Source organism: Polyodon spathula, chromosome 14 (genome assembly GCF_017654505.1).
Source record: "Polyodon spathula isolate WHYD16114869_AA chromosome 14, ASM1765450v1, whole genome shotgun sequence".
Taxonomy (NCBI): domain Eukaryota; kingdom Metazoa; phylum Chordata; class Actinopteri; order Acipenseriformes; family Polyodontidae; genus Polyodon; species Polyodon spathula.
Window position 1 is genome coordinate 15838 of NC_054547.1, and position 15220 is coordinate 31057.

General features: G+C 47.0%; 1 protein-coding gene across 1 annotated transcript in view; it reads right to left on the reverse strand.

Annotated features, from left to right (window-relative positions):
• Window positions 1–347: 347 nt before the first annotated feature.
• LOC121326829 (neurogenic locus notch homolog protein 2-like) overlaps window positions 348–15220 on the reverse strand; it is a 60167-nt gene continuing 45294 nt past the window's right edge. The window contains exons 23-34 of the mRNA XM_041270395.1: window positions 11917–12171; window positions 9320–9432; window positions 8136–8662; window positions 7191–7532; window positions 6670–6812; window positions 6143–6347; window positions 5874–5967; window positions 5320–5488; window positions 4617–4921; window positions 4265–4412; window positions 4070–4167; window positions 348–3773 (exon numbers count right to left, since the gene is read on the reverse strand). Of these exons, the coding sequence (XP_041126329.1) occupies window positions 2508–3773; window positions 4070–4167; window positions 4265–4412; window positions 4617–4921; window positions 5320–5488; window positions 5874–5967; window positions 6143–6347; window positions 6670–6812; window positions 7191–7532; window positions 8136–8662; window positions 9320–9432; window positions 11917–12171 (3665 nt within the window). The 3' untranslated portion in view covers window positions 348–2507. The remainder of the gene's footprint in view (window positions 3774–4069; window positions 4168–4264; window positions 4413–4616; window positions 4922–5319; window positions 5489–5873; window positions 5968–6142; window positions 6348–6669; window positions 6813–7190; window positions 7533–8135; window positions 8663–9319; window positions 9433–11916; window positions 12172–15220) is intronic.

The following is a 15220-nucleotide window of genomic DNA, read 5'->3' on the forward strand; positions in this document are numbered from 1 at the left end:
TCCTTCTACTTTAAATGAGAAAACTACTTTACATAACATGAACAAGCATTTAGTAAACACAGCTATATGCAAAATATTAGGAGCTGTTTATTACATATATAAGCATGAGAAGAGTACTGAAGTGAACGCATCCTCTTCTGTGAACTTGGACTTTGTGAAACGTATCATTACAGCATTGTTCCAAAGAGGGATGCCACAGAGAGAACATCAGCAGAACAAAACATCTCCCAGAACTGGGATTAGTGGCTCCACCTTCCTTTAGCTAGATCTCTAGGTCCGATTCCTCAATACAGGTTCAACTGTACAGTTTCAATCCTGTAACCTGAACACCCCCCCCCCCCCCCCCCACCCCCCCACATTGGAAGAGATTTCAGTGTCCTTGTGAAAATCACTGCGTCTCCAGCGCCTCTCGCCGCAGTGCTGAGCTGTAATCCCCATTTCAACCCATCCTAACACATAACCCGAAGAGCTCAGGGTTTCAATTCACATAATAAACTGTGTTGTATGCGCAGCTGCTATTAAGGATACCAAAAAAAAAGAACTTTTGTGAAAATGAAACTTCATGTATTCGTCAAAAACTCTTGTCTAAACCCTTCTTCATGAACTCATGCATTGTGATGTGGGCCACAGATTTGACGCATGGCTTTGCCTTTTAATGAGCTAATCACTGAAAAGCATGTCACTGGTAATATGTTCCAGTTCAGCGTTTCAATTCAAACCCTTTCTGTGGAGTAACATTCCAAGTATGGATTCAGTGAAAGCTGTTTCATTTTTAAACTTTAATTACAATACCAGCATTCCAAACAAAGCATTTTTTGGATTCTAACAATACCAAGGAATGAATGAATACCCTTCAGAAGAAGCCCCTGCCAGCTTGGCGCATTGTTCTTCCTCGAGGGGCTGAGTGGGACTGTACAGGCACTGGACTCTTGCTACTACTTCCTGTGGAATGGCAACAATGCACAGGGACACACAAGACAGAACTGCTGTTCCTGCAACTTGCACACAATAAGTGCATAGTAATGATTGTCTAAATGTCTTCTAAGACTCCTCCTTCACTGCTGGTACTGCCGAGACAATGAGATGCAGCGTCACATGACCTCAGTACTGCCGAGACAATGAGATGCAGCGTCCCGTGACTTCTGTACTGCCGAGACAATGGGATGCAGCGTCACGTGACTTCAGTACTGCCGAGACAGTGGGATGCAGCGTCACGTGACTTCAGTACTGCCGAGACAGTGGGATGCAGCGTCACGTGACTTCAGTACTGCCGAGACAATGGGATGCAGCGTCACGTGACTTCAGTACTGCACTTTCATTTGCATTTTGGCTGTCAGCAATGAAAGACCTGCTAAATAAAGTGATTTGAACCTTTGTGTTTAGTTTTCTTTCTTGAAAGCCTCATGCCTGCACCTCAGTATGCAAGGGTTCTAGTGATTTGGCATGAAAAAGATTCTTCTTATACAGCTTAAAAAGGGCTATCACACTAATCACAGTGCAAATCATTCAAAGTGACATTGTTTCATTCTAAATGATCTAAAATAAAACTTTGGAACCATTTACATTGAAAGAAAACAATATAGAAAAACATGTATGAAAAATATAGCAAACATTTCCATCGTAAGTACCAGAGCAAGAGACACGAAACCCTTAAAAGTGTTTCTGCAAAGTCTGTGTTCTTGTGATCGAGTCTTTTTTATTTACTTGGCTCTTCCAACATTTTAACTGTGTTTCTTCATGAAGGCAACAAAACAAAGAAGGAAACATGTTTCATCCCAGCAACTGTTCATCACACCCCACCACACCCTGAAATCCTGGAAACAAACAGCTTGTGTGTGAAACACCTTGGCTGTCCTGTGTCCTTGGAGGAGCCCCCCTTGGCTGTCCTGGCCTGGAATCCCTCCAGAGAGGGACTGGACTGTGTGCTCTGGGTCAATGTAGTGTGGTCTCCAGGGGTTACAAAACCAATCATACGTTTGCCACATTTTAAAAGTTAATTAGAAATTATTATTTTAGATAAGGCTGAAATAGAACTTTTTATTCTTTAGCTGCAAAGGAGTCTATATGAACCAAGAATGGTTCCTGTGGTGTGTAGCCAGGATAAACCTTTCTAATACACACTGCTGCTGATGGGCTGGTTATACAGCAAGTGCAATACTCACTGATATTATTATTATTATTATTATTATTATTATTATTATTATTATTATTATTATTATTATTATTATTATTAAGAACATCCCCAATCTTGAAATCTATATGTTATAAAAAATACCAGCTAGCTGTTCCATTTATAAGAGAAATGCAGACGGTGAATTTGACATCAGAAAACATCCTTCAGAAGAAACAAAAGCAACTCGCACGCTGAAGTTCAAACCAGCTGATTAAGACTAGAGAGCATGTCTGGAAGCAGATGCAGCTCGCTTCACACAAGCCTTTGGATCTCTTTGTTAATTTCTTCTTCTTCCTCTCCCAGCCTTCATTTGCTTATAAAGTGTGAGTCTCCTTCATGCAAACGCCTGCATGCTGCTCCTCTGCTGCTCGGCAATGTGGGCGCCGCTGGGCTGCAGCTGGCTCATGGAGGTGGGGCTGGTGGTGACGTCGGACCAGTCGGAGGCAGAGTGGGGGGAGGAGCTGGACCATTGGTCTGGGGAATCTGGCGAGGGGGTGAGGTAGGGGTGCTCGCTTGGGCCCTGCTTGCCGTGACCGGGCGTGTTCTCCGAGGTGGAGGGGTAGCTATGCTGCGATGGGGGGGTGGGGTATTTATCCACAGAGCTCTGAAGAGGTTGGTATTGAGGGAGCGCTTCTGCCCTCTGGCCATCTTGATGGGGCATCAGGTTGTTGGGCATCTGGGCAGCGGGGTGGCCCATGTCAGAGCCCTGATACAGGGAGCCGCCCATGTTCTGTGCGCAGTGGTTTTGAGCATGTGGAGAGGGTCTGTGCTGCTGCTGCTGATTCACAAGCTGCTGGCTGGCTGAGTTTGGCATCATTTGAAAGGAGACTACGGACGGCAGCTGCTCCCTCGCCATGGTGACGTTCATGGGCGCCACCATGCCCTGCTGGTGCATGCTGGGGTGACAGCCCGCGGCTTGGTGATGGTGGAGGACCCCGAACATGTGGCCGTAGCCCGAGCTGGGCAGCCCCATCCACTCTGAGGGGCTGTGCTGGCCCGCCCTCCCTATACCCAGGCCGTGCTGGGACAGCATGTGGCTGACAGGGGGCAGGATGGTGCTGGAGCCGTGGCTCATGCTAGCGAGGGAGAGGGTGTGCTGCGGATGCTGCTGCGCCCCTGGTGCTGTCAGGTGTGAGTGGGAGCTGTTGTCTGAGATGTAGGCGTGGGGAGATTCAAGGGAGTCGACGGGGGACAGGGTAACCGAGCTCTCCGACAGGTGGCCCTTGTTCTCTCCCAGAGATTTCTTCCGTCGACGGCCCTTGACTTCTTTCAGGTCCTTGCCCAGGTTGGGGTTGCTGCCTGGGGTCTTGGTGTTGACGCGTCTTGCCTTCTTCCCCTGAGGGGCTTGGCGCAGGCTGAGGAAGGAGCCGTTGGGGCCACACATGACGCCCACCATGTGTCCCCCCGCCCCGTGAGGACTGCGCACCACGTTGTACTCGTCCAGCAGCTGCACAATGTCGTGATGCATGCGCTCCTGCGCAATGTCCCGGGGCAGCCGGTCCATGTGGTCTGTGATGTCCCGGTTGGAGAAGTGATCCAGCAGCACTTGAGCTACCTGGAAGCTGCCCTCCCGCGCGGCGAGAAAGAGAGGGGTCTCCTCCTAGACACAGAAAACGACAAGAAGTAACATTCAAAAACCTAAACCAAACAGTTCCCAACACAGAACTGCAGAAGCAGGAACACATGATTTATTTGCATTAGGAATATCCCATGCAAAATTTTATTCAACCTGGATGAGCACTTATGAAGATATAATGGGATACTGCAAACCGGTTGTGCACAGATTTCGAATTGTCTCATATATCACATCACTTGTTTAGCACATCATACTAGCTTGCCTGCTGGTCTCCACAGAGCCGCTCCTAAGAGCTGTGAGCTGTAGCTCTGTGCGCTCACCTTGTTGTCCTGCATGTCGCGGTTGGCTCCGTTCTTCAGCAGCACCAGCGTGGCTTCGACATTGTTGACAGCTGCGGCCCAGTGCAGAGACGACTTTCCTGCAGGGAAACGGGACAGAGAGACAGCAGTCAAAGAGACTGTGACGGAGCAGCCTTTTCAAAGAGAGCTGCTTGATGCAGCCGTGGACCTGCGTACCGTGATCATCCACAGCGTTGACATCAGCGTGGCAGTTGATGAGCTCTTCCACCATGCCCTCCACCGCGAGGCGAGCGGCAAGGATCAGCGGGGTGGTGCCATCGTTCATACGGGCATCCAGGTCTGTGGCTCGATTACGGATGAGAATCTGAGAGCAGAAACAGGCTTTGTCTCAACACACTTCTTCAGGGTGTTCAAGCACTATACAACCCTGAATACCCCTGCTAGGAAACGGCTAACGAAGAACAAAGCCACCACTAACCCCAGTAATGCTGTGTTTGATTATATTATTGGCGTGTTGACTGGCTCCAGTGAGAAGTGGCCCCTGGGACAGTTTGTCCAGCCCTTGTACCTGGAAGACTCCTTGTGCGTCGGCTGCCACAGCGCAATGCAGTGGCGAGCGGCCTGTGTTGTCTTTGGCATTGCCGTCTGCTCCGGAGTCCAGCAGGCGCTTGGCAGCGTCGGCCCGAGCGTAGCGGGCTGCCAGGTGGAGCGCGGTCTCGCCGGTGCGGTCCGTCTGCGCCACCAGGGTGGCTCCCTGGCAGATCAGGTCTGTGATTACATTGGCAGCAGAGTCGTCCTCCTCCTCCTCCTCCTCCTCTGACACATCGGGACCACCCACTCGCAAGGATGCCAGCATCAAAGGGGTGAAGCCATCTGCAGGGGAAGCAAAGAAACATCATCATCTTTAGAAGAAATTTTGACAGGTGGATGGAGGTTCTGGTTTGTGTCTTTGCATGACGCTGACAGCTGCGGTTTAATTATGTACAGCTGTGGTGTACGATACAGGTTATAACTGACATACTTGTTTAGGGAGCAAAGAACAAGAGTGTACTGATGCTGCAGTCAACACTACAGGTGCAGTAAGTACAGCTCTAAAACACATAGCGAGTGCATCACAGTACTCACTGGATTTATTTCTTGTGTCCTTGATCATCTGGGAGCTAGACCACAAGTTAATACTGCAGGCTTAAAGCTGCCCTCAATAAGAATTCTCTTGCACCCTTGTATTAAAGGAGGTGTATGTTCCGTAGCAAAGTGGAATCAGAGGGTACCTGGTCCCCTGACATTGACGTCCATGCAGTCCAGCTCCTGCTGGGCCTGCGGGGGAGTCAGTGCCAGCGAGGGGTTCATGCGGATATCGGCCGCCTCCAGGTGCTGAAGCGTCCATTGCCGGCGGTCGACCGTCCCCTCGCCTTCAGGGAGGAGGGCCTGGTCCTCAGTCTGACCGAAAACAAGTAGAGATTAGAGAGCCATCCAAAGATGCATGAGAAACTGAGGACACGTTCTCACCCCTGGGGTTACACTGCGGGCACAGTGGCACCTCCTGCAGCTTTCACAGCCTGCACAGGGGAGTCTGCAAGAAATCAGGAACCTGGGGACATGTTCCCACCCCTGTGGTTACACTGTGGGCACAGTGGCACCTCCTGCAGCTTTCACAGCCTGCATAGGGGAGTCTGCAAAAGATGAGGAACCTGCGGGACAGACAGCGCTCATCTCTTAAACCTCTGTGCTGCTGGGTAGTCTTGTCCAGACACACTGCCCAGTCAAATTGATCCCATCAAGGACTGAGAAGAGTCCCAGAAAGGCACAGAAGTGACACCAATACCTTTTTCTTTTTGGCTTCAGGCCGGTCATCAAGCCAGCGCTCGTTCTGATTGGCATACATCATGCTCTCTTCATCTTGTGGTGTCACCAGGTTCCTATGAAAAGAAGACAACAGGTTGGCACATGCAGGGAAGATTTGTGGTACTACAGAGGCATTTGGGAACTTCAGAAATGTCATGAACATGTGCCAGCTGATCCTAATAAAAGCCTTGCACTTGTGAAAGCAGTACCATCAGTTGTATTGTATTTCACTAAAGATAGGAGCCCTACTTCATTCCGAGATCATCCTGGCCCACAGGCTCCCGGCGCTTGCGGTCCTTCTTGGGCAGGAACCCCTCAGGGACCCAGAGCGTGCCATGCTTGCGCTTGCTCTTCACCACGACCACGCCCAGGACCAGGAGCCCCAGGATTACAGCCCCCACCAGGGTCAGCAGGTACAGGTGGTGCTTCTGAATGTCATCCTCCTCCGGCTGGCCTGCAGAGAACAGAACGCTGCTTCACTGACACTCCAAAGGGACAGAATGGGCTTCTGCTGTCAATGCTAGCAGGAAATGGGAGGAGATGTAAACTGCATAATACACAAAAAGAGAATATTTCTATTCAAACCAAAGCTGCACATGATACTTCATTGTAGGGCCTTACACACATGTTCAAAGTTACAGTAATGTGATGTGAAAGTGTTAGCTCCAATATGATTCTTGTACTCCCCAGAATACCCTGCAAGGCTGTCAGGACTGCCTCACTCTGCCTTTCTATAAGATTGTTAACAATCTATTTGCACGCCTGTGGATACTCACTCCAGACGGAGATGACTGGGAGAGGGAGGCTGCCCTTGGCTGACTGAGCAGCTATGAACGCAGCAGCCTGGTCCGTTGTGGAAAAACAGTCATTGGAATTGTGAACACACTGGCGGTTATCAATCTCCAGGTACACCTTAGAACTGAAAGGGAAGAACAAGAAGAAACAATCAGGAACCTTTTCTCCCTGACAGCAGCCACTGTATCTCCTGGGTGACTCACAGCTTTATACATTGTAGTCCTCAATGTTCAAATCATAAGCAGCACAGTGATCATCTGGGGCACCTCTTAAACACGTTCTCACTCTCTCACACTCACTCACACTGTCTTTCACTGACACTCACACTCTCTCACACTCACTAACTCACAATCACACTAACTGCCTCACACTCTCTCTCTCACACTCACTCCTCTCACACACATTGTCTCCCACAGTCTCACTCTCACTCTCTCAGTCAGTGTTTCTTTTCATCACAGTTAGCATCAGGACAGTAGCAGCTTCCAGGCTGGGTGAGACTTACCCCACGACCTCCCTCTCCAGCTCCAGGGAGCGCCGGCCCCTGCTCATGTCGTGGGTGCGATCCTCGTCCTCCCTGCCGTAGTAGGGGTACAGCATGGGCCTGTGCTGGGGGTCCAGCTTGAGACGCAGGTTTGTATGGAGCAGCATGCCCAGCGTGTGCAGGAAGTGGGGCAGCTCCTCCAGAAGCTCCTCCGGCTGCAGCAGCACCACAATGACCAGTGTGGCCTCCAGCCGCTGGGGCGCGTCCTCCGAGCAGTCCAGTCCGTCCCAGCCACATTCCTCTGTGTTGCAGCCCTGGTCACAGTGCCTGTCAGCGTAGTGATTGATGCAGTAATCCTGATACCTGCAGGGAAAAGGGACAAGGATTCATAGTAATGCTAGTGAATCCTCCATTGAGGCTCAAACTGCAAGGCTCACTGATCTAAGCACCACTGCAGGCAGCGTGGTCACGATCATTCTTTTGCATGAATGAAGAGAGTATTTGTTGCAACTCTTTACTGATGAATATTCGCAAATAACTGAAGGTTATTACAAAGTTACTTAAACAGCAAATAATACTAAGGGCTACAACAGGGGGCTAGTTAACCACTCCCAGTCAGTTCTGTTGAATATGCACCTCCTTACCCAGTGCAATCCGACCACATACTATATGTGATGTACAATTCAAACTCACTGTCTTTCACTTCCATCTGTCCCACTAGAAACACAAGCCACGCTTGGGGTCCCCTGTTTGAATGTGTTGTGTTGAGGGAGTCTCTGATTGTGTAAGAGATGTCACCTCCTGCTCAAACCTCCAAACTACATCTCTTGTACAATAAGACACCCTCCACACAGCAGTTTATCTTATGATGCATCACAAAGCTAAGAGCACCCTGAGGATCTCATTCCAATCTCTGTTTGCACTCTGGCTCTGAGCTCGGTGTGGCTGGCGGTGCTCTGCACTCACTTGCAGGTCCTGCCTCTGCTCTGGCACTCGTAGCTGTCGAAGAAGCACTCTGCAGTGTTGCACTGCTCGTTACACATGTCGTTGTTGAACAGCTCCCAGCAGCGCAGCTCGGGGGGGCACAGCTTCCAGGGGGAGGGGAAGTGCAGGGAGCAGTCCCCGCTGTCCCAGCCGCACTCGTGGGTGTTGCACTGCATGTCGCAGACGTCATCGCCAGCCTTGTGGGCGCACTGTGGGATCTGGCAGTCTGTTCTGGGTACCCGGGGAGATGGGGGGGAGTAGATGTCACAGTCGCGCCCGTCGAAGTGCTCCGGGCACTGGCACTGGTAGTAGGGCGGCTGGGGCTGGGCTAGGCAGGTGGCTCCGTTCCTGCAGGGTCGGTTGGCACAGCCCACATTCTCACATCGAGCTCCCTCGGGTCCCTCCGGGCAGCGGCACAGTGGACCTGACGAGGTCTCCACACAAACCTGCTTGTTCTGGCAGCGGATCTGCCCACATCGGTTATACTCACAGTTATTCCCAACAAAGCCCTTCAAATGAAAAGAAAGAATTCAGAAGCAGTTTTGAATGCAATTTCTCTTGGGTAACAGCGCTGGACTAAGATACCCCTGCTGACCTACTGATTGCCCTGTCTTCAAGTTCACTGCTTCAAGTTATTCAGGCCCCCAAACTCATTGTATCAATCTGAAGATCATGATGTGAAAGTTGATGTGCTGGATAGAACTGAAGGTATCTGTATGTTTACAACTGTACATGAAAGACAGAACCTGCAACAGCTTAGTGAATGAGAATCAGCACTAGGAGAGGAAGACAGCATGACCAAGGCTGACAGCACATAGCACGTCAAGCAAATCTCATGCAAAAGTAGGTCCCATGATTTGAGATGTTCTGCTAAGTAATAACCATGCTAAGCTTCATAAGATGCACAGACCCTTATCCCCGGACATTTTGAAAGCATCTTTACCTTTTGATGAGCTCTCAGGCCTTCTGCAGCATGAGAACAACATAATCACACATTATACATTTACTGCTTTTACTCTTCCCCTGAGAATCTGTGTTGGCACAGAAAGCTGTTTACTAAACTAGAAAGCAGCAACTAAAAGGTATTTCACAGTGCGTACATTAACATTAACACCACCAGCACAGCACAGCGACACACAGAAACCATTTCTTTAAAGGCAGCTCACCAAGCGGCAGTGGCAGACGTAGCCAAGTGGAGAGTTGAGGTCAACAGAACACGCCCCACTGTTCTGACACGGGTTCAGCTGGCACAGGTCCACGACAGTCTCACAGTGACGCCCTGCCAGACAATACAGTGTTACAGTGAGGAGCAAAGAGACAGTGTTACAGTAAGGGCCAATGAGACTGAGACAGTGTTACAATGAGGGGCAATGAGACAGTGTGACTATGAGGGGCAATGAGACAGTGTTACAGTGAGAAGCAATGAGACAGTGTTACAGTGAGGGGCAATGAGACAGTGTTACAATGAGGGGCAATGAGACAGTGTGACAGTGAGGGGCAATGAGACAGTGTTACAGTGAGAGGCAATGAGACAGTGTGACTGTGAGGGGCAGTGAGACAGTGTGACTGTGAGGGGCAATGAGACAGTGTTACAGTGAGAAGCAATGAGACAGTGTTACAGTGAGGGGCAATGAGACAGTGTTACAATGAAAGGCAATGAGACAGTGTGACTGTGAGGGGCAATGAGACAGTGTTACAGTGAGAGGCAATGAGACAGTGTTACAGTGAGAAGCAATGAGACAGTGTTACAGTGAGGGGCAATGAGACAGTGTTACAATGAAAGGCAATGAGACAGTGTGACAGTGAGGGGCAATGAGACAGTGTTACAGTGAGGGGCAATGAGACAGTGTGACTGTGAGGGGCAATGAGACAGTGTTACAATGAGGGGCAATGAGACAGTGTTACAATGAGGGGCAATGAGACAGTGTTACAATGAGGGGCAATGAGACAGTGTGACTGTGAGAAGCAATGAGACAGTGTTACAATGAGGGGCAATGAGACAGTGTGACTGTGAGGGGCAATGAGACAGTGTGACTGTGAGGGGCAATGAGACAGTGTTACAGTGAGGGGCAATGAGACAGCGTTACAATGAGGGGCAATGAGACAGTGTGACAGTGAGGGGCAAAGAGACAGTGTTACAGTGAGGGGCAATGAGACTGTTACAGTGAGGGGCAATGAGACAGTGTTACAGTGAGGGGCAATGAGACAGTGTTACAGTGAGGGGCAATGAGACAGTGTTACAGTGAGAAGCAATGAGACAGTGTTACAATGAGGGGCAATGAGACAGTGTGACTGTGAGGGGCAATGAGACAGTGTGACTGTGAGGGGCAATGAGACAGTGTTACAGTGAGGGGCAATGAGACAGCGTTACAATGAGGGGCAATGAGACAGTGTGACAGTGAGGGGCAAAGAGACAGTGTTACAGTGAGGGGCAATGAGACTGTTACAGTGAGGGGCAATGAGACAGTGTTACAGTGAGGGGCAATGAGACAGTGTTACAGTGAGGGGCAATGAGACAGTGTTACAATGAAAGGCAATGATACAGTGTTACAATGAAAGGCAATGAGACAGTGTTACAGTGAGGGGCAATGAGACAGTGTGACTATGAGGGGGAATGAGACAGTGTTACAGTGAGGGGCAATGAGACAGTGTGACTGTGAGGGGCTAACATGTAGAAAACAGAAAGTACTGATTAGAGGAGAAACCTCAGAATGGAGTGAGGTAACCAGTGGAGTACTACAGGGATCAGTATTAGGTCCTCTGCTATTCCTAATCTACATTAATGATTTAGATTCTGGTATAGTAAGCAAACTTGTTAAATTCGCAGACGACACAAAAATAGGAGGAGTGGCAAACACTGTTGCAGCAGCAAAGGTCATTCAAAATGATCTGGACAAGATTCAGAACTGGGCAGACACATGGCAAATTACATTTAATAGAGAAAAGTGTAAGGTACTGCACGCAGGAAATAAAAATGTGCATTATAAATATCATACGAGAGAAACTGAAATTGGAGAAGGAATCTATGAAAAAGACCTAGGAGTTTTTGTTGACTCAGAAATGTCTTCATCTAGACAATGTGGGGAAGCTATAAAAAAGACTAACAAGATGCTCGGATACATTGTGAAAAGTGTTGAATTTAAATCAAGGGAAGTAATGTTAAAACTGTACAATGCATTAGTAAGACCTCATCTTGAATATTGTGTTCAGTTCTGGTCACCTCGCTACAAAAAGGATATTGCTGCTCTAGAAAGAGTGCAAAGAAGAGCGACCAGAATTATTCCGGGTTTAAAAGGCATGTCATATGCAGACAGGCTAAAAGAACTGAATCTTTACAGTCTTGAACAAAGAAGACAACGAGGCGACCTAATTGAAGCATTCAAAATTCTAAAAGGTATTGACAATGTCGACCCAAGGAACTTTTTTGACCTGAAAAAAGAAACAAGGAGATTAGACAAAGGGGCATTTAGAACAGAAAATAGGAGGCACTTTTTTACGCAGAGAATTGTGAGGGTCTGGAATCAACTCCCCAGTAATGTTGTTGAAGCTGACACCCTGGGATCCTTCAAAAAGCTGCTTGATGAGATTCTGGAATCAATGCACTACTAACAACCAAACGAGCAAGATGGGCCGAATGGCCTCCTCTCATTTGTAAACTTTCTTATGTTCTTATGAAACAGTGTGAGGGTTAAAAAGCTGTGTTTGCAGTACTGCCCTCTCTCATGGACAGGAACAGTATTTTAGGACAGTAACAGTGTTTTACCTGTGAAGCCGTGCCGGCACTTGCATGTGTAGTTGTTGGTTTTCTGGACGCAGTCAAGGCTGCCCTTGGGGTCACAGGGGCTGGACAGACACTCGTTGACATCGCCCTCACAGTGCTGGCCAGCAAAGCCAGGGGGGCAGCTGCAGGTGTAGCCCCCAATGCCATCGATGCACTGCCCTCCATTGAAGCAGCGTGGCCCCCCGCTGGGATGGGCATCTGGAGCACAGTCATCATTGTTGATCTCACACTGCAGCCCTGCAACACACAGAGAGACAAACACACAGACACATTACATTAATACCAGCAACATCGAGCAAAACAGTTTGAACATTCCATTGGCACGATTTGAAGCCCTTGTTTGTTTTTTTCCAGACATACGTTGAGACCCCCTTACTACAACAGTGTGCTGCCTTCCGGGAGCCTCGGTCAAGCACATCACTGAAAACGTGGACAGGCTCCTAGAACGAACAGGAGACGACCCGGTAGTAGTCGTCCACATCGGTACAAACAACATTGGAAGAGACAGACCAAAATCCCTGCAAAACAAATTCAGAGAGCTAGGAAGGAAATTAAAAGAGAAAACCAAAACTGTGGTATTTTCTGGTATACTACCCGCACCTTGCAAAGGACCATATGGACAGCTGGAAATAATTAATCAAAACGCATGGCTGAAGACGTGGTGCACACGGGAAGGCTTCACCTATCTTGATCATTGGACCACATTCTACAACGAGGACTATCTGTATAGACGGGATGGACTGCATTTAAATAACAAGGGAACTAGTCTACTCGGAGAAAAGATCCTCGAGCAGGTTCGGAAGCATTTAAACTAGAAAGGAAGGGGGGAGAAATCAACAAAAAAACAGAAGGGAGACCGCATCAAAACAAGAACAACAACTCAGGTAAGACAACCATTAAATGTATTTATCTAAATGCTAGAAGTATCAGAAACAAAATTCTAGAACTTGAAGCTACTGCACTAACAGGTAACTATGATGTGATAGGTGTTACAGAAACGTGGTTGTCTGAGAGTGATGGGGACGAATATAATATTTGTGGGTATACACTGTATAGGAAAGACAGGCAGGACAGAAGAGGAGGAGGGGTAGCGCTATACATAAGAAACAGTCTTGAAGCCCAGGTGTTAAACCTGGACAAAGAAAATAAAACCGAATCAATATGGGTCAGAATAACAGACAAAAATTCAAAAGGCATAATAATAGGAGCATGCTATAGACCGCCAGATTCAGACGGTGAGCACAATAATCTGTTATACAATGACATTAGAAATGTGTGTAGCAAAGGAGAAGCCATACTAATGGGGGATTTCAACTTCCCCCAAATAAAATGGGAAAACCCGGTGGGTAGCGCGAAGGATGAAATAGAAATGGTGGAAATGACAAATGACTGCTTCCTAACACAATTTGTGAAGGCACCCACTAGAGGGGAGGCATGCCTTGATTTAGTCTTTTCAAATAACGAAGACAGAATAACTAAAACAGAGGTCAGAGAACCACTGGCAAACTCAGACCACAACATGGTCTCATTTGAAGTGTTTTTTAAATCCCCAAAAGTAAAGACTAAAGCTAAGGTTTACAATTTTAGAAAAGCAAACTATGAAGGTATGAAACAGAGACTAACAGAAGTAGATTGGAGTAAAATAGAGAAAACACCCACAGAAGAAGGATGGTTGTTCTTCAGAAATGTAGTACTAGAGGCGCAAAACAATTATATCCCTAAAGTAGACAAATCTAAATGTAAAACTAAATTGCCAAAATGGTTTAATAGATCAATTAAAAAAAAATATTCAGCGAAAAAAGGCACTTTACAGAGCATTAAAAAAGGACCAAAAAGAAAGTACGCAGAAAGAGTACACAGAACTGCAAACGCAAGTCAAAAAGGAAGTTAGAAAGGCCAAGAGAGAAATAGAAATGAACATTGCTAAGGGAGCTAAAACCAATTCCAAAATGTTTTTCCAATATTACAACAGCAAGAGAACATTAAAAGAGGAGATTAAATGTTTAAGAGATACAAATGGCAAAATCGTAGAGGAAGAAAAAAAAATAGCAAATATGTTAAATGATTACTTTTCACAAGTTTTTACAAAGGAAGATACTGACAACATGCCCCACATGTCATCCAGTTCCTATCCAGTTTTAAATAACTTTAGCATAACTGAGGCAGAAGTGTTAAAGGGACTAGGAGCTCTTAAAATAAACAAATCCCCTGGGCCGGATGAGATCCTCCCAATAGTACTCAAAGAAATGAAAGAAGTAATTTACAAACCGCTAACCAAGATCATGCAGCAGTCTCTTGACACAGGGGTGGTACCGACAGACTGGAAAATTGCAAACGTAATACCGATCCACAAAAAGGGAAACAAAACTGAACCAGGTAACTACAGACCAGTAAGCCTGACTTCTATTATATGCAAACTTATGGAAACTATAATAAGATCCAAAATGGAAAATTACCTATATGGTAACAGGGTACTGGGAGACAGTCAACATGGTTTTAGGAAAGGGAGATCGTGCCTAACTAACTTGCTTGATTTTTTTGAGGATGCAACATCGATAATGGATAATTGCAAAGCATATGACATGGTTTATTTAGATTTCCAGAAAGCTTTTGACAAAGTCCCGCACAAAAGATTAATTCTCAAACTGAACGCAGTTGGGATTCAAGGAAACACATGTACATGGATTAGGGAGTGGTTAACATGTAGAAAACAGAAAGTACTGATTAGAGGAAAAACCTCAGAATGGAGTGTGGTAACCAGCGGTGTACCACAGGGATCAGTATTAGGTCCTCTGCTATTCCTAATCTACATTAATGATTTAGATTCTGGTATAGTAAGCAAACTTGTTAAATTTGCAGACGACACAAAAGTAGGAGGAGTGGCAAACACTGTTGTAGCAGCAAAGGTCATTCAAAATGATCTAGACAAGATTCAGAACTGGGCAGACACATGGCAAATGACATTTAATAGAGAAAAGTGTAAGGTACTGCACGCAGGAAATAAAAATGTACATTATAAATATCATATGGGAGATACTGAAATTGGAGAAGGAATCTATGAAAAAGACCTAGGAGTTTTTGTTGACTCAGAAATGTCTTCATCTAGACAATGTGGGGAAGCTATAAAAAAGGCTAACAAGATGCTCGGATACATTGTGAAAAGTGTTGAATTTAAATCAAGGGAAGTAATGTTAAAACTGTACAATGCACTAGTAAGACCTCATCTTGAATATTGTGTTCAGTTCTGGTCACCTCGCTATAAAAAAGATATTGCTGCTCTAGAAAG